The following is a 22,216-nucleotide window of genomic DNA, read 5'->3' on the forward strand; positions in this document are numbered from 1 at the left end:
CAGCTTGAGTAATTCGCTGGGACCCGTTCCTTCGAGGGGTAGTCACGGCTTGAGTAATTCGCTGGGACCCTCGATTTGGTTATTAAGTGGAAGTCCGAGCTTGAGTAATTCGCTGGCACCAGGTTGGATTTAAGAGAGCTGTATAGGGAATCAGCTCCCATATGTTATGATTGATTTTACAGGGTGTGTGAGTGCTCCAAATTACCTTTTTGATGTTATGATGTGAAAATGTTGTTTATGTTGCATTTCACTCTACAGGGTGCATTAGTTCAGATAGTTATAGAGATTATAGTTAAGATTGATATTTTACTCTCTGAGTCGAACGCTCACTCCTGTTCAAAAATTTTTACAGGCCACAGGAGGATATTTTTTTGAGGTTAACCTGCTTTTCTCCATCGCAGGTCGTTTATCAGTATTTGTGTAATTCTATAAACTTCTAGAATTTCCGCATGTGTTAGAAATGTTATTTGATTTGGGTCTGTAAACTAAATTATTATTTTGGGACCTGTAAACTTAATATGCTATGCATGTTTGATGGATTGGATGAGGGAGCTGAGCTCCCATTTATTATTATGTTGATGAGTATGTGGAGGGTGAGCTGAGCTCCCCAGTTGAGTATTATTGTGTTTACAGGTCGGGTGAGTCAAAAACTCCCCGTTGGAAAGTCCATTTTATGGCCGGACTCTGTCCGTTTGTTTTCTTGAAATTGGGCCCAAATGGGCCTTAGAGTTGGGTTAATGAACAGTTAGGCTTACTACGGGCCTCGGGGGCTTTAGGCTGGCCCAGGTCCTAGTGCCGGTCCGGCCCATAGGTTGGGTCGTGACAAAATCACACAAATAACAAGCAATGGAATTTATAGAAAACCAAGTCATTTTAAATAATTTACTAAAGAAATAAATTGATTTGGACCTTTCTTCCCATTGGTTGCACTTAAGTACGACGTCGTTTACACACGTTAACCACATTTCAAGATTTCCTTGACAATAGTTGACATTAGTTGTCGCACTCATGCCACGACGTCGCTTTACAACGAACTTATTTATTTAAGCCTGTTGTTTGCTAAATAGCAGGAGCTGAACAAGCCACTAACAATGACACGTAAAGGTTTGTCTATTCAAAGGACAACAAAAGAAGAAAGCAATCCTCCTAATGGCCATGGAAAAACCCTATTACCCAAAAGTTCTCTATCAATTTATACTTGTATCTGTTTTTATGATTATTTATTAATTTCAGAAATATTTACACTTTTTTTTCCTTATTGTTTTCAGGGAAGAGATTTGTGAAGCCATCAAAGAGATTAAAGGAGATAGATGTTGGCAGAGTAAGTTTAATTTCCTTCACTTTTTCGCATAATTTTTATTAACACTCACTTCTAGTTGGATTTTAACCTAAAATATGGCTGGATTTGAATGTTCTAATCATGCAAAAGCTCATAAAATCTAGACGTATTGAAACATATTATATTCTAATTTGCTAGCCATGAAAATGGAAAAATGGGGAGAGAGAGATTCAAGTAACCTAAGAGAATGTTGTTTAACCCAGCATAAGGTGATGCACATTCATGCAACGGCATGTATATTATCATCCATATTTGTTCTTGTATATGATGATTGTGTTTTGAATTCTGTTTCTAAGTTTCTTGATGGCCTTTTTCTGATGGGAACAGGTGTTAAGCAAATTCATTACCCAGTGTAATGAGGTGAAAGCAGCCACTATTGCTAACAAGGAAGGTGGTCAACTAAGTATTGTCAAGGCACCACAGTATTGCCAAGGCACCACCAGAGCCTGCTGGTGCTGCAAAGAAATAGATTTAGGTGATGGTGCAGAAGCATGATGTAGAAATTTACACTATCTTCAAACATGTTCAGAACATGGTGTTTTGGTGAGTCTTGTTCTTTCTATTTGTGTTGATTCCCGCCCAGTTAGTCTATTTTAGGCTTTGAAGTTTTTACATTGTAGCAGATGGAATGTTCCCCAGGTTTTGGCAGAATGAGATCTAAATAATTCTGTCACAAATTTTCTCTTTCCTTTTTGGGTTTGTAAAGCTCTTCTCACTTACAGTTGAAAGAAGAGATTTTATTGTAAATTGTGATGATGACTTTGGGAAGCTCCCTTCAGCTGTACCAAGGTTCTAGTATGATGCCTTCGAAAGGTCTCTTGCTAATTATGTTAATCGTCTCCTTCCTTGTAGTCACTAATGTTTCTTCCTTTTCATTGTCACTAGCCACCGATACAGCACCAACGAGTATATATGTAGCATCTATCAACTATCATAAAGGCAGATTGTGGATAATGTAGCATCTATTCTATTTAATAGAGATAGTATATCAATTGAATTAGAGGGTGTAGGCTCTATTTGCAACCATTCTTGTCCATTAGCCTTGTGGGATCTTTGTTTAAGCGAAGGGCAACAGAACACATACAAATGAAAAATAGAGGAACATCAAAACATGAATTAGTAATTGCCCATTACAACAACATAAACAGTTTCATCACACAACCCGAAATTACTCGAACAGAAATTGTATCCAAATTGACGTCACTTTCTCCTAGCACAACATGAAATTATTATTCCTCGAGGGCCACGGTCTGTTACTTCCTCTTCTAGGTGATAACCCTCCATTTTTTTTCCTAGTCACTATCCATCCCATCCTCTTGAGGTCACTTTCTTCATTTTAGCATAACAGACAAGTTAGATACGCAAAGACTAATAACTCAGTAGAGTAAACGGCTTAGTTATTTTTAAGTCGATTACCTGGTTTAGAGACGGGATAATTGGCCTTTACTCTTGTGGTGACTTTATTTAAGCAGAGTACAGTTTCTGGACCACAAAATCTTCAGTGTCACTACTTGTCTGTTCCTCTTCACAATAGAGCTTCAAACTCTAGTTCTACATTTAAAACACAACAGGAATGTCATAAAGAAATATGAAGCATGCGTCATAAAATAAATAGGGTCTTAAATTCCATTGTATAGGAGTTATTTTCACGAGGAGTCTAAATCCCAATTCACGTCTAATAAAAAGAAGCTTTCAGTTGTTATTCTTAAAATTGATTTACCTGGGTCAAAGATAGGTCTTTCATCTATCCCAACACTAGGAATGTAGGCTATTTTCAGCCATTCTTGCCCTTTACCCTTTTGGCATCCTTGTTTTAGTATAGGATAATCCTTGATATGCAGTTTCAAAAGTGAGGGAGACAGACCATTGCTTGGAAAAGAAGCAAGCCTGGGCCAACCTTGGAGAGACAGATATTCAAGTGAAGTGAGGTTCTGAAACCCCTTGGTGGAGAGGTATTCCAGCTTTGGAAAGTCTCTAATGTATAGCTTGGCAAGAGAGGTAGGCAGCATCATTCCCATCTCATATTGGGATTTCCAACTTTAATACTGAGCTCTGTAAGAGAGGCGAATTTGTGCAAGCCCCATTCAAACAGTGCCTTACAGATCACAGGACTGTAAATCCGAAGTGTTGTTAGGTTGGTGGGGAAGCCTTGTTTTGGAAAGGATACGATGCCTGGACAATTAAATATCTCTAATTGTTGAAGAGACAAGAGGTTGTGAATGTTCCCAGGAAGGGCCTCTAGTCTCTCACAGCCGTGCATTTGGAGTTTTTTGGGACAGGCCGTGGGCAAACCTCCCTGTGGGAAGGAAACAAGATTTGTACAGAAACAAATACTAATCTCCTGAAGATTGATGAGCAGACCCATGTCGTCGGGTAAGGAATTCAGATAATAGCAATTTTTAATCTGAATACGTTCAAGAAATGTGTTATTGCCAAACCTCCTAGCTATTGATTTCTACTAAAAGCAGTCAACAATCTCGAGGTGTTGAAGCCTAGCTGGTAAATTTCCACCCGGCGACAAGCTCCTCAACTCAGGGCAAGAATCTACCACCAGCCTTTTTAGAGTTGGAGGTAGCTGGCCTCTTACAAGGGACTTCAGAGAACGACAGCTTTCAATTTTCAACTCTTCAAGACATGTACTTTTGTAAATCATTGCATCGGGTAAAGAAGTAAGATCATAGCAATTTTCAATGCGAATCACTCTCAGCTTGGAAAGAGAATAATTAGCTTGTAGGAAGGAAACAATACATGATGCGAAAGAGGGCCTCTGGTTTCTGAGGGACTTGATGCTATGAAGCCATTTTGCCAGTGTTTTAAGATTTATACAACCACGTAACTCCAAAAATTCAAGTTCACTGCCATTCAACCACTGTAGGAGCTTCCCATCTTCTCCAGCAGCTACCACTGAGGTTCGTTGAGGACATTTATTAAACACCCATTGCGGAATATCCCCCATAGAAGAGCCAAAATGAAACCCCTGAACCGTCAAATCTTTGGTCCTCTTTAATTGCTCCATGCACTGATCATTTGGGGATGTAAGGTTTTCGATCCCACTTAATCGCACCGAGCTTAGTGATCTAAGGTCAACCAGATATCTACAACCACCTTTTTGCACCTTTCAATTTTCAAAACAGAGACTATCTTTGGGAGTGATACGATTAACTGTGGACAGTCACGAATCACAAGCTTTTCCAAAGAACAAATATGGCTGGGTAAATTTCCTGATAGGAGAGAACAGTTTTCAACTACAAGTTCACGCAAGCTAGGGGATTCAACTCCACTTGGGTTCCACCTTTCCCACCCTCTCATGTTCATAAAACAGAGTCTCTCAAGTGCTGGAAAAGGATGTCAATTAACAACAGAGATATCCCAAAGAAACTCAAGATTAACCCTTTTCACACCAGCCAACCCATTAACAAGAAGGTGTTTCAGAGAACGTAGCTGCCCAAGTTGTGGCAAGGAGATGCAATTCTTACAATCCTCTAGCCTTAGGAAAACTAAATTCTGGAAAGAAACTCTACCACCCAAGATGGGAATTTTGTCCCAGTGTAGCCTATTATAGATAACTTTTCCAGTTTTCTGTGCGGCTGCAGCGACTCAAGAACATCTTCATCGAGTCTATTTATCTCATTTCTTGTATCATCACATTCCCATTCCAGCGATAAAGCATCTAGTTCCTTCTTATCTATTAACTCGGCCTCCCTCGCTTGCAGAGCATCAACCACATTTCCCAACTCGGAAATCCGGAGTGACCCTCGAAGAAATTTCAAGTCTTTCAGGGCTACTATATCAGCTCCAGTACTGTCTTTGCCCACAACAAAATTGACAATGTTTGGAGATTTTTAAGCTCTTTTACTCCCACAAACATCTCTTCTAATCCTTTGTCTGGATTGAGTGAAATGGAACGAGAGAAAAGAAACGAAATTTGATTCCATTAAATTTCTTTGTTTGGATATCAAATAAAAAGGAAAGGAAATGAGGAGAGAGAAGGAAAATTTTAACTCACAATATTTTTTTTATGAAAAATTAAGGGAAATAAAGAGAAATGATGATTAATATATATAAATATTTTTCTATAATATAAATATAAGAAAAAGAATGAGAGTATAATAGTATTTCTCTTAAAGGAAAAATTATATTTTCTCTTCATTTTAATAACATGTCCAAATAATATAAATAAAATAAATTTACTTTCTTTTCTTTTTTCCTCATTTTTTTTCTTTAATTTCTCCTCGTTCCCCTGCTAAGTTAAGGATCCAAACAAACAAAGGGTAAGTCTACATTTGCAATATCCAGATGACGAGGATTGATCAAATTTCCCATTTCTGAGGGCAACGTCTTTAGCCGTTGGCATCCTCTCAACAATAGTGTTTGCAAGTTTTTGAGTGAAGTTATCAACTCTGGTAAAGTTTTGATTTTAGTGTGTGAAAGGTTAAGATATCTTAAATGTTTCAAGAGCCCAACTGAATCTGGTACCTCACTGATGTTGCAATGACTGAAAGACAGCACTCTTAAATATCGTAGCTTTGGTAGCAGCTCAAAGAGAACATTACTTGTTAAGTAGCCATTTCTTCCATAGCCATATGTGTCTTGTTTCGCCAAGGGCAAGAAGGTTCGTAAACACGTGATCTTGTGAAAGGGTTGGAACTTTTTGATGCAATCGAATTCGCCTCGAACATAAGAGGAATGGCGAGCTTTTTCTTCAACCCTTGATGATTCTTCTTCCAATCTGAAACACGTTTTTCCAGCAACCCATTGTGCAAGATCATTCATGAGATCATGCATTATAAATCTTGATTCACCATTACTTGACGATTGAAAAACTGATCTTGAAAAGAGATCATAAAAATATTTACCACCCAACTCTTCCATCATTTCATATCATCCTGTGGCTGGATCAAACCTTCTGCCATCCAAAGAAGGATTAGTTCATTCTCTTGAAATTCATAATCTCTCGGAAATATTGCACAATAGCAAAACACCTCTTTAAATGCGAAGGGAGTTGATAGTAACTTCACCTTAACACAGGAAGAATATCACATTGGGCACCTTGTGAACTCCATAGATTGCTGTTCAATATATTTTCCCACTCTTCTTCGAGTTTTGAGCGTAAAAGGCTACCCAAAGTTGGGATTTTGACAAAAAAGGTGTAATAAAAAATAAAATTATACAAAAAAAGGTGAGTTTGAAAATAATTATCAAAAAGGCGTGAATTATGCTGAGTTGGACGAGTTGAGTGCGAGACGCTAACTATAATAGTGTTTTTAAGGTACGGACGCGTCTGCACAAAAATTTTAAAGGAGAGCTGAATGCTATTTAAAATAACGTCCAACTTTTCTTAAAATAATAAAAGATTAATTAAAAAAAAGTTTAAAGGTTGGACGCTACTTATAGTAGCATCCAACCTTTTTTTTTAATTTTTAATTATTTTATTTTATATTTTAAATAAAATATAAATATTATTTTAATAAATAAAATCAAAATATTTAATATTATATATTTTAAATTTTATTATAAATATTATTTTTTAATTTAAAATTAAATTAAAATTTAATAAAATAAAAAATTAAAATTAAAAAAATAAATAATTAAAAAAATTTAAGAAAAGTTCAACGCTTAGCGTCTAACTTTTCTTTAAATTTTTAATTATTTTATTTTATATTTTAAATATTATTTATTATTTCAAGAAAAGCTGGTCGCTATTTTGAATAGCGTCCAGCTTTCCTTTAAAATTTTTGATGCGGACACTATTTTGAATAGCGTCCAGACCTTAAAAACGCTATTATAGTTAGCGTCCCGCATTCACCTCATCCAACTCAGCATAATTTATCTTTTTTGGTAATTATTTTTAAACTCACATTTTTTTTGTATAATCTTATTTTTGGTTACACCTTTTTTGTCAAAATCCCCCCGAAGTTCTTGCTGCCAAACGTAAGCCACCGCACATTTTTACAACTTTTTCATGAATGATTTCCGGGGTTAAATGTGCAGCATTGCTTCTGTTCTCAAAGGCATGTTTGGTGAACGTCAACCAACGATCTTCAGCTGAAATACAGTTAAGATTGTGGCACTCAAGGTTTCCCATCATCTATGCAACAACTCTACTACGTGTGGTCACAATTACTCTACTTCCTGGTGCTCCAAACATGAATGGAGAAAGTAGGACTTGCCAATCATTATGCTTTTCACTCCAAACATTATCTAAACAATCAAAAACTTTTTCCCTGCTAATTCCTTGTGCAATTTGAGTTAACTTGATTAAGCTCCATTAGATCACAAGGCTGTAAAGTGATCGCTTCAAGAATGCTTTTTGTTATTCTCATAATATCGAATTCATCAGATGCACAAACCCATGCTTTTAGATTAAAATGTTTCGAAGCATCATCGTTGTATACAAGCCTAGCAAGTGTTGTTTTACCCACCCCAGCCATCCCAATAATGGTTATTATGCCAACTTTTGCATCGTTTTCTTCATCCTTCAAGAGCAAGTCAAGAATCTTGTTTCCATCTCCATCTCTTCCATACACTTCAGGCTCATATTGCAAACATGTACTAGGTGTTCGTTGACATACCTTTTTAGCAGACTTCCTTCCTACATTCTCTGTCAAATCCAAATCATTTTTCCAGTCTATGATCTCTTGAAATTTGGCAGTGTATCTCCTTCATCTTCGAGATCATCGTTGAGTTAAACATATATGATCCTGGATTGATAGCATTCACAGCAGAATGCAAGAATTTCCGAAGCTTGTTTGCACCAGCTTGTGGTTGCGGTTCTCCCTTCAAATTGCGTTGCAAAGATTCAATAGCGAACTCATCCAATATGTCTTCTACATCGTAAGCCAAATCTTTGAGATCGTCCAGCCACATCTTCACCAACCGGTTTGACATCTGCTTCTGTTGTGGCAGTGGGTGTAGAATAGGCTTTGAGGCGTGATGAATCACTATCTTTAAGGTATTAATTGCCCCTACTAGATTGCTGCAAGGTCATGGCAATATACCTCCAGGATACAACAAAGCCTGAAATCTGCAGACAGCAACTCCTGAAGATTTCCCTTAAGAACTCTTTATACGAACTGAATTTAGAGAAACTAGAAAAAAAGAAGAAGAAGTAGAAGTAGTATATATCTGGATTGAAAAACTCATCTATATTTATAAAGAATGAAAAGTCATGGCACCTTTACTAGATAGACACATCTGTCTATCTCCAATAGATACAACTGTTTATGTAATAGACATGTCTGTTTATTAAAAGATACCTATACAAATAGTTGTGACTATTTGTATAGACATATATGTTTATTAACAGACACCTATACAAACAGTTATGACTTTTTGTATAGAATAGACATGTCTGTTTATTAACAGACACCTATACAAACAGTTGTGACTGTTTGTATAGAATTGACATGTCTGTCTATTAACAGACACATCTACTTGTTAATAAACACATCTGTTCGTAATTTATTTACGAAAATTACAATATGATAATTATTTTATTTCACACATATACTTGTCAAGTGCCATAATAGAATAATATATATTGAATTTTATATATATATATATATATATATAATTCTATACATATTTCACTTTGCCATTCCTTCACTTTCTTATATTTTAACAATATAGGAATTCTTTTTCTCTATACTATCTAACATACAAGCTATTTATAACAATCCCCCACTTAGCTTGTATTGTTAGATCCCATTGTTTCATGTATAATGAAAAGTATCTTTCGATTTAAACTTTTCCTTAGTGTAAGTATTTCAAAGTTCTAAAGAAATCATGGTGGCCTTAGCTTAAACCTAGATTCTTATTAAATAGAACCGGGAATACTACACACAAGAATCAATTAGTTCGACTTAAAAAGTTCACTAAAATTTTAGCACGAATATGGCCTTGTGCTACCTCCTGTTTTCATGAACATTTACAAAAGTTATTCTCACTTTTTGTTGAAGCGGCACCACTTCCTATGTTCATATAGGTGAAGTTTCCTTTGTAATAATTTTAAACTTCATTAAGAGTATAAATATTCATCCTCATTCCATTAACTTAGTACACTAAGTACTTAATTACAACATTTACTAATGACTTGTTATTACCCTTTAAACTTTATTTAGTAATAATACTATAAAGTAGGGTTCCCATCAGTAGTAAATTTAATGGAATATTCTAAATCCTAATCAGCACATGTACTTATAATCATAACTCTCGAGAGCCCTTTTATTAAAAGATTTGCTAGATTATTATAGGATTTAACATAACATGGTAATAACACCATTAGAGACTAATTGTCTTACATTTTCATGTCTTAAGCTTATATGTATATACATTTAATTGTATATTTTACTATAAGCTTGAGCCATCATGATTTTGACTATCATAATATAAAGAAATAGATGGCACAGGTTGTGGCCACAACTTAATATCCAATAACAAGTTTCTCAGCCATTCTGCTTCTTTACCAACATTAGCCAAAGTTATAAGTTCGGATTTCACCGTAGAATGAGTTATACAAGTTTGTTTCTTTGATGCCTAAGAAACAGAATCTCCACTTAAAGTGGACACCCAACCAAAGGTTGACTTATTATCCTTAGTACTACTTATCCAATTGGCATTTGTATAACTCTAGGATCTCCACCATATTTGTTTCACTAGTCAACCATATAATCACATGTTTATAACATGAACTACATAAATAATTTACAGTCTAGATTTGTACCTTATTTGTAGAAATAAATTGCTCTATAACTTGTTTAAAATGAGAGCATCCAATAATAAAGAACCAAGCTAAACTTGCACATACACATAAATGCATACTCATTTGTCTTTTTGTCACTTCTTACAAATGACTTGTAAGGCTCTTATATTTACTACTCAAAATGTATCAACCTTTTGGCCAATAAATTCATCTCTTCATACATGTAACTATTAAAAAGAATTGCATCTTTTTATTTAGTTACATCTTTTGGTCAAGAGACACAACTTTTTGCATGAATACAACTCTTTATATGGTTTTAGCACATTCGGAAATTTATCACAGAATAATCTATAGTTTATAATTTTTTTTTTAATATCCAAACCTTGAAATTTCTTTCCAGTATTTCATACTAATATTACTAGTATAACTTGATAATTTAAATACTGCGAAAGCAATATCAGGTCTAGTGTAATACATAGCATATATTAAGCTATCAATAGCATTAGTATACTCAATTTGAGTAATTATTCTACCAAAATTTCCAGTCAATTTGCAATAAATATCATATGGAGTATTTGCTTCCCTCAATATAATGAAATTGACAAAGAGTAAAACCCCCACTATGTTACAGCTAGGTAGTTTAGGCAGATCCCTCAAGGATAATAACCAAAATATAAATCTAGACAGTAATTTTAAAATTCTCCCAAGAATAAATTAAAGAATAATAATATTGATTGTAGGTAAAAATGAAGAGAAGAGACAAAAAAAAAAAGAAGAAAAGTTAATAGATTTTTGTTCCAAACTGCTATTTATAAAGCATTTGCATCTCTTCAAACATATACAATAGTTCACTTTGTATCTATTAGAATAGTTATATCTATTCACTTACACCTTTTAGAATAGATATAACAGTTCATTTTGTATCTCTTATAACAATTACATTTATTCTCTTATACCTTTTACAACAGATACAATCGTTCACTTTGTATCTCTTAGAATAATTACATCTGTTCACTTATACCTTTTACAACAGATACAACTGTTCACTTTGTATCTCTTAGAATAATTACATCTGTTCACTTATACCTCTTAGAACATATACAACCGTTCACTTATACCTCTTAGAATAGATACAACCATTCACTTATACCTTTTAGAACAGATATAACTATCGTTAATAAATAATTCATTTTGATGCCTTTTAATGAACATACATAACTCTTTTGAAATGAGACAGATTTTCCTATCACTAATATTTTTAACAATATCCCCACCTAGTTAGTGATAGACACAATCAATATGAATTATGATTTATGCATATAAAATTGTTTTTTGACTTATGCACATAAATCTTATTATCTTCTTTAACACATTCACCATGAGCTTTAGCATCATAATATAACTTTATATTTCTTCTAATTATAAGCATGTCATCAACATAAAATAAATTATCACATAAAAAACTTTTTAATGTGTAAGTATTTCTGAATCTATTTAAAATAAAAGTCATATGTGGCATACAGTAATTTCTTCCTATAATCATTCAAACTAGAAGTATGATGTGCTATTATTCCTCCTAATTGCAATGATTTAGGAACTACCACTTTCAAATCCTTAAACTTTGAAACAAAGATATGCAACTCATGGACTTATCCATAACAGGCATATTATTAAGTATTTAGAATTCAAAATATTTCATAATGAGAAATTTATCCATACCTTTTTTTTTCTGTATTATATTCAAATTCTAACGAATTCCAGATTTCCTTTGAAGACTTGACAGAGGGAAACAAATCTTATAGCCTATCTGATGAGTTATTGAGAATATGACCTCTGCATGGCAATTCATCTTCTTTTCTTGATCTGCTTTCACCTTCTCAGTGAATATAAGTTGTTCCTTAAAATGATCAAGTTTCACGAACTCTTGATTCATCACGGAAACAGCCTTAGACTCTATTGCGATTAATACCTTAAAATTGTTGTGGCAGTGAGTGTAGAATAGGCTTTGAGGCGTGATGAATCACTATCTTTAAGGTATTAATTGCCCCTACTAGATTGCTGCAAGGTTATGGCAATATACCTCCAGGATACAACAAAGCCTGAAATCTGCAAACAGCAACTCCTGAAGATTTCCCTTAAGAACTCTTTATACGAACTGAATTTAGAGAAACTAGAAGAAAAGAAGAAGAAGTAGAAGTAGTATATATCTGGATTGAAAAACTCATCTATATTTATAAAGAATGAAAAGTCATGGCACCTTTACTAGATAGACACATTTGTCTATCTCAAATAAATACAACTGTTTATGTAATAGACATGTCTGTTTATTAAAAGATATCTATACAAATAGTTGTGACTATTTGTATAGATATATCTGCTTATTAACAGACACCTATACAAACAGTTATGACTTTTTGTACAGAATAGACATGTCTGTTTATTAACAGACACCTATACAAACAGTTGTGACTGTTTGTATAGAATTGACATGTCTGTCTATTAACAGACACATCTACTTGTTAATAAACACATCTGTTCGTAATTTATTTACAAAAATTACGATATGATAATTATTTTATTTCACACATATACTTGTCAAGTGCCATAATAGAATAATATATATTGAATTTTATATATATATATATATATATATATAATTCTATACATATTTCACTTTGTCATTCCTTCACTTTCTTATATTTTAATAATATAAAAATTCTTTCTCTCTATACTATCTAACATACAAGTTATTTATAATAGCTTCTCCTCTGCATCTTCAAGCACTGCCTGGATTCTTGTCAACATTTTCTCCCACTTCCTAATGTCACTAATTAAGGATCTGACCTTCACGAGCAAACTTGAGAAACACAGGGCATTCAATCTTTTCGAAGAGCACCTGAACCAAAGACGATAGAGCAGCATCTCCAATAATGGAACACATTGTGAACTTTATCTTATAGCCTGAGGTATATTTCGTAGAAGAGATATGGAGGGTGATGGGGGAAAGGAAGATGATACTTGGAAAGAAGAAAAATGGAGATGATAAACCTAGATGGGGCCTTTCAACTTCAAGGTATTTTTCTCTTCCACTTCTGTTTGGCGATCATTGCGATGAAGTTTTGGATTTTCTTTGAATGGGTTTCCCGGAAATTGGCGAGAGTAATATTATTTGTTATTGCTTGGGTTTGACATTTCCATAAGAAAAATAATTCTTTAAATATGTTAATTAAATATTTAATTTAAAATTAAATTTAATATAAAAAATTTTAAATTAATTTTTTTTTTTAAAAAAACAAAGATCAAACTTAGATTAAAGAATAGGATCAACATCCCTCAGCACTTTAAAAAGAATTATATTTTTTTATTATTTCACTGTAATATTAAATTAATAATATATATTTATTTTTTTAATAGTATATATTTATATTATATATGTATAATTATTTTTATATTTTAATAAAATTATTAAAATAAAAAAAAATAATTTTTTCTATAGAGTAGAAAAAATAATTTTTCTTAGAAATTATTTAATTTTCTCTTTAATAAAAAAATAATTTATGTTAATATATTTTTTTTAAGTGTTGCAAATATTAAAAAAATATAAAAAATATTTTTTAAAAAAATATTTCCTATAAAATAAACTGAGCTTTATGCATATGATATAACACATATAATTAATTTAATATTACAACTAAATAATAAAAAAATTTTATAGAAAATATTTTTGTAAAAAATATTTTTTTATATATAATTTATTTTACGTAAAATAAAAATTTTATAATACTATTTAAATTTTGTATATGACCCCTTCTTCCATTATAATTAAGAAACCATTATATATATATATATGAAAAATTTAAAAGGTTATTATAATAATAAATATATTTGAATTTTGTTGCCAACTCTCGTTTAAAATAATATAAAACAAAGAAAAATGAATGTACTTTATATTATAAAAGTTTGGACTGATATGGGTTATTTGATTATCTTATTAAGGATCAAATTGAATTAGGTCAATGTAATATTTTTCTATTTTTTAAAAAAAATTAATAAACCTACATTAATTTTGTAAAAAATTATTTTTTAAAGAAATATTTTCTCAAAAAAAAACTTATTTTCTATTATTTAATTGTAATATAAAAAATAAAAGAATTTTATTTTTTACTATTTTAAATATACTAAAAATATTAATTTTATTTCATTTTATAATATTATAAAAACGATTAGCCTATAAAAATGTACATACAATGCTTTTTGAGTCTCAAAGCTTGACTTTAGCTAGTTTATCATTAGATCAAGGCTTATGAATTTTGTCTATGTCATATTTTTATATTTTAACAATTTTATCAAAATTTAAAAAATAATTTTAATTAAAAATGACTTTTTTTTACTAATATTTTTGTTGTTAATTAATTTTTATAAACAACCCAAACTTTAAAAAAATATATATTTTCCATAATACAATCAAAATTAAGTATTAAAAGAAATGAAACAATATTTAACTTAATAGTCCTGTATTTAGGATAAATAAATACTATAAATTTAGTATCATGTTAACCAAAGAGCTTTAAAAATAACTTTTAAAATAACATTTAGTGTTTTAATTTTAATTAAAATATTATTTCTCTTATTTATACTATTTAATGGCGTAATATTTATATTAGTGTTTAAAAGTTGAAGAATTAATTTATGAAAAGTTATATCTACCACTTTTAGAAGTTGAGAGAGTATTTTGATCAGATCAATAAAATAATATTACTATTTTTAGATTTAATAATTAATTTAACAGTTATTTTTACTAAACATTTATACTTTAAATCACTATATAAATATATTTTTTTGAATTTAAAATTTTTATTAAAAACAAGGAAAATTTTAACTGAACATATCCAAACTAAACCCAATCATCAAACCCTCCAAATACACCTAGGGCTGAGCAGAATTCGGTTTAAATTGAAAAATCGAACCGAACCGAGTCAATTCAGTTTAATCGGTTTGGTTTTAAAATTAAATCGGTTCGGTTCGGTTTTACATTATAAAAATTTCGATTATTTCGGTTCGATTCGGTTTTGAAGAGAAAAAAATCGGTTAAATAGAACCGAACCGAATAGTAATTTATATAGTCAAATCAAACTAAATCGAATCAAATTGATTTTTGATTTGATTTATTTTTATGAAAAATTTATAAATTATATTTAATTATATATATATATTAATTGTTTAATTTCATTGATTAATGGTTATTAGGTTCAAACTAAAGTTAAAATTAAATCAAATAACTTGAAAATCAAGTCTAAATTAAAAAGCAATAAAAAATCAAACCGATCGGTTTAAATCAAACCAAACTGAAATAGAGCGGTTCGGTTCGATTTTTTACTCATTTCGGTTCAGTTCGATTTCTAAAATTCATGGTTCGATTTTTATAATTTAATTCGATTTGGTTCGGTTTGAACCGAATGCTCACCCCTAAATACACCCAACCTAAGACTCATAGTGTTAACTGGAAAAACCTGGTGAACCTCGGAATATCAAAAATTAGAAATAGAACTAGAAATCTCAAACCACGCAAGAGAACTAGCATAAAATAAAGCCGCCATCGTAAAAAAATTAAACAATTTTATTTAACTTTTTTCTTAATTCATTGAAAAAAAGTACCTACTGCTTAAAATAAAAGTAATTTATAATTGAAAATAATTATATAAATAATTAATTATTAATAATTAATATCTAATAATTAACTATTAATAAAACAGTAAATAACTATTTAAACGTCTATAACCAATGTTACCCTACCATCATGTTAGTAGGAGTCCAACATCATGAAAGGGCAATACCTCAAAAAAGGAAAAGGAACAAGGCATACCCAGTTGCCACTATAATCCTAACGTCCCATCCCTTTCTCATATTATATTTGTTGTAAACAACAACGGATAGTGAAGCCATGATGGTTCCATCCCTTTCTCATATAATATATTACAAGCAACATATTCTCATCGCTCATCAAAACATGACTAGCTTATCTCCTCATCAATCAATAGTCAATTCAACTACCATATTCTTCTTCACTATTCTATAGTTCTTCCTTGGAAATCAAAGGTTGAAATTTCTTCACCTCATAGTCAATTGCACTTCTAGACGTGTTTGAATCAAAGTTGCCAAAAAAAAAAAGATTTAAAATATATTTTAATTATTTTATTATATATATTATATTTAAAAGAAGCCTTAAATTTCTTTGGACATAAATATATTAATGGAGTCCATGTTTGCGGGTAATTCAAATTTCCAATAAGAACTTTTATCTTCTAATGCCCAATAAAAGGGTTCCTCAAAACCCAAGGATAAGCCAATAAAGGTCAAGAAAGGCGTGAACCGATAAAACAATGGCTAAAAAGTTTAGCTGTTTATGAATTTTGTTCTCTATTTTATTTTTTTTTAATTTTAATTTATTATTAAAAATTTTTAAATTTTATTTTTTTTCATAAAAAATTTCTTTAATCCACGATAATAAACTTTTAAATTAAAAAATTATTTTAAAATATAATATGATATTATAAATATAGTTTCAACACTAACGATAAATCTTTTTTTTTTTAAGTAAATCAATCATTGTGATATCATTAATATTTTTTTATAATAAATTTAGATAATGATTGAAATGATATATTTTTTTAAATATGAAAAAAAATTTAAATATGAAAAAAAATGTGATAAAAATAATTTTATTATTTTTTTAATCTAAAAATCTATTAAATCATGTCAAAGAGATTTTTATAAAATAAAATTTAAATTTTAAAATTTTTTAAATAATAAATTAAAGTTATGAAGCAAAAGGAAAATATAGGGTAAAATTTAGAAATAAATAATAAAAATTACCCCTAAAATAAATTGATAGAGAAAGAAAAATAAATTATATAATTATTATATTAAATATTTATACAAAAATTTATATAAAATTAATTAAAAATATAGGTATTCAATTTAACCGTACAACAAAAATGTACTCTCCTGTCTAATAATCTAAAAATTAAATGAATTTTATTGTGATTTTAAAGGGAATTTTATATATATATATATATATATATATATATATATTATTTAGGTATTTAATTAGTACATAGATTTGATCACGTTGTCCTTTTGAAAAGTCAATATCACTCATCTCATGATCTCATCCCATCAAACTCAAATCTCCACCGTGAATAATGATTACATCACTTATTCTATTGTGTACTTTACAAACACGGAGTTAAAACCCCAATCTTGTACGTGTTCTGTCCTTCACTTACAGGCGTTACCTGCAGTTTACTCCCAATCCCATTGGTGCGCTATTTACAAGTGATGCACTTGCGCGTTGTTCTTGTAAGTTCTGGAAAAAATTATAAAACAGAAGAAAAAAAACAAAATAAAGACGTTAGCCACCGCCGGCACTGCTATGAATAACACCACTTAACAAGAACAAACATACAAAATCCAACAACGGTTTTCATACCTCACCACCGCTTAAGCCGCCGCCGCCACCACCGCCAACGACGGAATGGGTGGTACAGAACCTGTAAGAGAAGCAAACGTACTATAATTTCTCTATCTTTGCTTTTTTTTTTTGGGCCTTCTTTTGTAATGTGTCAGCTGCTAACAGTTCCAAGAATTTGTTGTTCAGGAGCTGGAGGAGGAGAATGAAAGGAGAGAGGAAGAGGATAAAGGAGATGAAGAGGAAGAAGTAGAAGGGGAATATGAAGGAAATGAGGAGGGAGAGAGAGATGTGGAGAAAGGAGAGGTGGGTGTTAAAGAAAAGGTGATGGAGAGAAATAATGTTAATGATGAAGGCCAGAGAAATTTTCGTGTGTCAACGTTGCAAAGATTAAACCCATCAAACCCTTTGAGAATTGCATTCAATAATTCTACTAGAGTTGCTATTCCTCCTCCTTCCCAGACTTCTCTGCCTCGCTCTGCACCAGCCCCACAAGTAAGTTCTTTCTTTTTCTTGCTTCTGGGATCAAACAAAGATGGCTTCATCTTTTTTTTTTTTTTTAATTTTTTGAAAATGATTTGTCATTTTGTTTTTTCTTTGGTGTTGACAAATATTTTTATCAATTTTGTTAAAAGTTGGTAAATTCTGGTAAAACAATTTTTTAGTAAGTTTTAATATTTAAAGCCGTTAATTAGCATGTTTATACAAAAGTGAAAATTCATTGCTTTTACCTAATTTTTCACTAATTAATAGGAAAATTTATGTCTCTCTCTCTCTCTCTCTCTCTCTATACCAAGGAGATAATTTTTTTTTTCTTTTTTCATCTTTTGTGAGCAGCCATCAATAACAACACTCAATTCAAGAAGGTATACCAACAGAATATTTCTGTTTCTGTTTGTGCTGCACATGGTTCTGGCTTTTGGGCTAGTATGTTTTCTTGTATTCAAGGGAATTCAGGGACTTGTGGTAGCATCAGATACTGTTAAAAGAAAAGAGAAGAGGATATTGAAGTATTTCCTCCCTCAAGCTGAAGTTGCATCTTTATTGAGCATTACTCTTGCTTTGGTATGGCAAAAAGCAGTTAGGGTATGGCCTGGATTCATGATTCATTTCATATTATGGGGCTCTTTCTTTATGTCACTGTCAGCTGGAATTCTCTTAATTTGTTTCCAGACGGCTCCCACTGATGGTGTTGGAGTTTGTTTTGTTGCCTTTGCAATTGGTAATGGCTTATATGCTTGTTGGGTAAATCAAAGAATCAAGTTTAGTACTAAAATCTTGATTAAATCGCTTGAACCTGTTCCAAAATTTGGTGATTTGAATCAACCTACTTATTGGATGCTTGGAATTGGGTTCCTGTGGATGTCTCTGTGGATTTTAGCTGTCATTGGAGCTTTAAATTTCCACTTTGCACCCTTGACAATCATTGCATTGGTATTGAGCTTGGCTTGGACTACAGAGGTTATGAGGAATGTGGTTAATTTGACCGTTAGCAGGGTAATCTCTCTGTATTATCTCAGAGGGATGCAAGCAAATACTAAATTTTGCTTCCAAAGAGCTGTAACTCGGAATCTTGGAAGTGCTTGTCTGGGATCTCTATTTGTGCCAGCAATTGAAGCACTGAGAATCGTTGCTCGGGGTCTGAATTTGCTCGAGGGAGAGGATGAATTCATGTTTTCTTGTGCTCATTGCTGTCTTGGAGTCATGGAGTGCATCTTCAGATATGGCAATGGCTGGGCCTTCGCGCAGGTTATGTCTTGAGACTAACGAACTTAACTTTTACAGTACTTCTCCAAACGGTTTAGTACTGCTTGCTTATTACATAGAACGTCACTAAGTTTCCCAAGTAGAGCCAAAGAGATAATCTGAACATGACTTTCTAGTTGATAGTCCTTTTCAGCAAGTTGAAAAGTTTTCATGAATATCTTCCTTAGAAGATTTAAAATTGTTGCAACTTCTTTGTCAGGACATTTATTGCAGGCTTGAATTATTCTCTATTGTTCTTGGTAATTCTAAATGGTGCTGGATAAATCCAAAGCAATGGAAACATAATTGTGCTACTGCTTCCGATATGAAACTCACATTTCTTATAAATTTGCCAAATTTTTCTTAGCTTAGTCACAATTCATGGTCAGGCAAAGGGCTAACTTATTCTGAGAGGCATTATACTGAGTTATCCTTCTAACCATTATTGCAGATAGCTGCATATGGAAAAGGTTTTGTACAGGCATCACAAGACACTTGGGCTCTCTTTCAGAGGCAAGATATGGTAACCCTTGTTGACTCTGACATTACCAGCTCAATTTGTTTCCTTACTGGAGTTTGCAGTGCATCCATTTGCGTCATTGTTGTAGCTGCTTGGACTGCTGAAGTGCATAAGCCCTTCACAGCTTCCATCTCCCTTCTGGCATTCTTTATTGGATACCTCATGGTTGGTAGCCCTTATTTGAAAAAAAAAACTTTATTTGGTTAATTATCTTTGTTTAAATCATGTGGCCAATTGGGTATTTTATAATCTTTTATGAAGAATCTTTATCAGTTAGCTCTTTGATTAACTCAGATTCATTAATAATTTGCAGACTAGAATTGCTATGGCACTGCCACATGCTTGTGTGAGCTGCTACTACGTTTGCTATGCAGAAAATCCCGAGAACAGATTGTTTGATAAAACCATCAAAGATCGCCAGAACTTGTTGAAATCTGGCCGCGATGTGGTCGTTCCTACTCCTCGGGCCCCCCATCGACTTAGCTCATAAACTAAGGCGAGATTTTTCCAGGAAAATTACAGAAGCTATGCGAGGTCACAGATTGAACATACAGTAAAAAATGTAGCATTGCTATGGTCACTTTCAATGAGGGGTCCAAGGACTCTAAATTCAAGCCAATCAAGCTAGAGGTAAATTTATCCTTTAATGGTTAAGTTGGTGATGGAAGATGGAATTCGAATGTAAAAACTCAGCGATTATCGGATGATCTTGATTTGGGTAGGAATTTTATGGAGAACACAGTGGGATTCCAAACAAGAAAGCAAAGGTATTAGGTGCAGAGATAGGAAAATTTAGGTTCCATCTTTGAAAAAAATATTATTAAGAGAAACAGTCTTGGATTCTAAAAAGATTATACCGAATATATCTGAATAAATCCAGAAAAGCTCATTGGCTTCACCGTTATTTTATTAACTTTCATCATTGTTTAATTTAGTTTTGGTATCCCTTTTGCAATCTTTGCAGCTTGTAAGTATCTCCATGAGTAGTGTATCATAATTGATACTTTCTTACTTATCTTATTTAAGGAATTAAAATATGGGTTTGGCTTTACTAAAATAATAGGGTTAAGATAGGCTTGATGTTAGGTTTGCCTTGATTAAAACAAAATGTAAGGACAATTAAAGAGCTGGCCTTTTGATAGGTTTTGGTTGGATATGGAACGAGTAGCCAACAACAACTCAATATTATAACAAGCATTATTGGGGTTTACTTTTGTTTTAATTTTTATATGGAGAAAATCAGATAGTGCTAGCTAGTATTTTAGAGAGGAATATGAAGCATTAAATTATAGGGGATGAGTAATTCTTAAATTATGTGTTTATATTATATATGTATAAGTATTTTCATATTTTAATAGAGTAAATATTATATGCAGTTACTCAATTTTACGAGTATTTTTTATAAAAGTCACTGAACTTTAATTTCTTTTATGAAATTTATTGAATTTTAATTTGATTTTATAAAAGTTACTGTAATCAAAAATTAAAAATTTTCAAATTAATCTACTAACTTGTCAACTATTTTATAAGTAAAATTACCTTATTTTATTTTTTTTTTAAAAAGAAAATAAGATATATAAAACGTATCTAGTTACCCCTTTCACCATCAAACTTCTCATCTTTCTCTATTTCTTTTTCACGAACAACTGTTAATTAGATAATTTTATTTATAAAATAATTGATAGGTCAGCAGGTTAATTTCAAAACCTTTAATTTCTCGTTATAATGACTTTTATGAAATAAAATTAAAGTTTAATGAGTTTTATGAAAAAAATTAAAGTTCAATGACTTTTATGAAAATACTCATAAAGTTGAGTAATCACGTGTGATAATTACTCCATTCAAATAAGATTTTTAAAATACAAAAAAAATTTTTCTGAAAAAAGAAAGTTATTTTTCTTAAAAATTGCTTAGTTTTTTTTTAATTAGAAAATTATTTTTATTAATCTATTTTTTAAATGTCCCAAATTTTAAAAATTATAAAAGTTTATTTTTAAAAAAAATATTATTTTACAAAATAAATGAAGCCTAAATCAAGATTTGAAATGATATATAGGTAGAATGATCATGATTTTCCTAGCCCTTCCTTTCCATCTTTCCTTTCTTGGTACTCTTTATAATAGTCAAAATGAGTCCCAACTCTACTATATTGCCCCTGCCAAAAGAACCACTAAACAAAGGCTTAAGCACCAAATGAGGTTATAGTCATTGTTTGGAGTCTTCTAGAGCTAAAGAAAGAACAAACATTTTAGGTAGAACATCCATTTCAGTTTCTTGTGATCTTCAAGAATCATACATATGTTTATATATAAATTTTGAGCTAAATTCATTATCAATTTTACATCTATCATGTTTGAATTTGTATTTTAATATATTCATGAAAAAATAATATTTGAATTAATTTTATATATATTTGATTGACTCCAATCTAATATAAACATG

The 22,216-nt window shown here is 31.5% G+C and overlaps 2 protein-coding genes and 1 long non-coding RNA gene across 4 annotated transcripts; 1 reads left to right on the forward strand and 2 right to left on the reverse strand.

Annotated features, from left to right (window-relative positions):
* Nucleotides 1–3,797: 3,797 nt before the first annotated feature.
* LOC131181988 (putative disease resistance RPP13-like protein 1) lies at nucleotides 3,798–6,211 on the reverse strand. The gene is made up of 3 exons (XM_058150601.1): nucleotides 5,602–6,211; nucleotides 4,861–5,144; nucleotides 3,798–4,454 (listed from the first exon to the last, which is right to left on the reverse strand). Exons 1-3 carry the CDS (start codon nucleotides 6,209–6,211, stop codon nucleotides 3,798–3,800), a joined length of 1,551 nt encoding a protein of 516 aa, XP_058006584.1.
* An 11,002-nt stretch (nucleotides 6,212–17,213) lies between these two features.
* Nucleotides 17,214–17,704, reverse strand: LOC131182213 (uncharacterized). The gene is made up of 2 exons (XR_009150492.1): nucleotides 17,530–17,704; nucleotides 17,214–17,406 (listed from the first exon to the last, which is right to left on the reverse strand). It is a non-coding gene; the product is annotated as an uncharacterized LOC131182213 (long non-coding RNA).
* Nucleotides 17,400–20,913, forward strand: LOC110654653 (uncharacterized). 2 transcript variants are annotated; one of them, XM_021810715.2, is made up of 5 exons: nucleotides 17,400–17,607; nucleotides 17,698–18,003; nucleotides 18,346–19,257; nucleotides 19,706–19,939; nucleotides 20,088–20,913. In XM_021810715.2, the coding sequence occupies exons 1-5, from the start codon at nucleotides 17,575–17,577 to the stop codon at nucleotides 20,262–20,264; spliced, it is 1,662 nt and encodes a 553-aa protein (XP_021666407.2). In that variant the 5' UTR covers nucleotides 17,400–17,574; the 3' UTR covers nucleotides 20,265–20,913. The 2 variants fall into 2 exon arrangements, with proteins under 2 accessions (XP_021666407.2, XP_021666409.2); XM_021810717.2 differs by having other exon boundaries at nucleotides 17,400–17,592.
* The last annotated feature ends 1,303 nt before the right edge of the window (nucleotides 20,914–22,216 follow it).

The sequence above is a fragment of the Hevea brasiliensis genome, chromosome 8 (assembly GCF_030052815.1).
Source record: "Hevea brasiliensis isolate MT/VB/25A 57/8 chromosome 8, ASM3005281v1, whole genome shotgun sequence".
Taxonomy (NCBI): domain Eukaryota; kingdom Viridiplantae; phylum Streptophyta; class Magnoliopsida; order Malpighiales; family Euphorbiaceae; genus Hevea; species Hevea brasiliensis.

Coding starts and splice junctions, on each gene's coding strand:
- LOC131181988 (XM_058150601.1), bottom strand. CDS start 6,211: ATGGAAGAGTTGGGTGGTAAATATTTTTATGATCTCTTTTCAAGATCA. Junction 5,145..5,601: donor TGTAGACTTACCCTTTGTTT/GTTTGGATCCTT, acceptor TTGTGGGCAAAG/ACAGTACTGGAGCTGATATA. Junction 4,455..4,860: donor CAAAATTCCCATCTTGGGTG/GTAGAGTTTCTT, acceptor GAAAATTGAAAG/GTGCAAAAAGGTGGTTGTAG.
- LOC110654653 (XM_021810715.2), top strand. CDS start 17,575: ATGGGTGGTACAGAACCTGTAAGAGAAGCAAAC. Junction 17,608..17,697: donor AACCTGTAAGAGAAGCAAAC/GTACTATAATTT, acceptor TTTGTTGTTCAG/GAGCTGGAGGAGGAGAATGA. Junction 18,004..18,345: donor GCTCTGCACCAGCCCCACAA/GTAAGTTCTTTC, acceptor TTTTGTGAGCAG/CCATCAATAACAACACTCAA.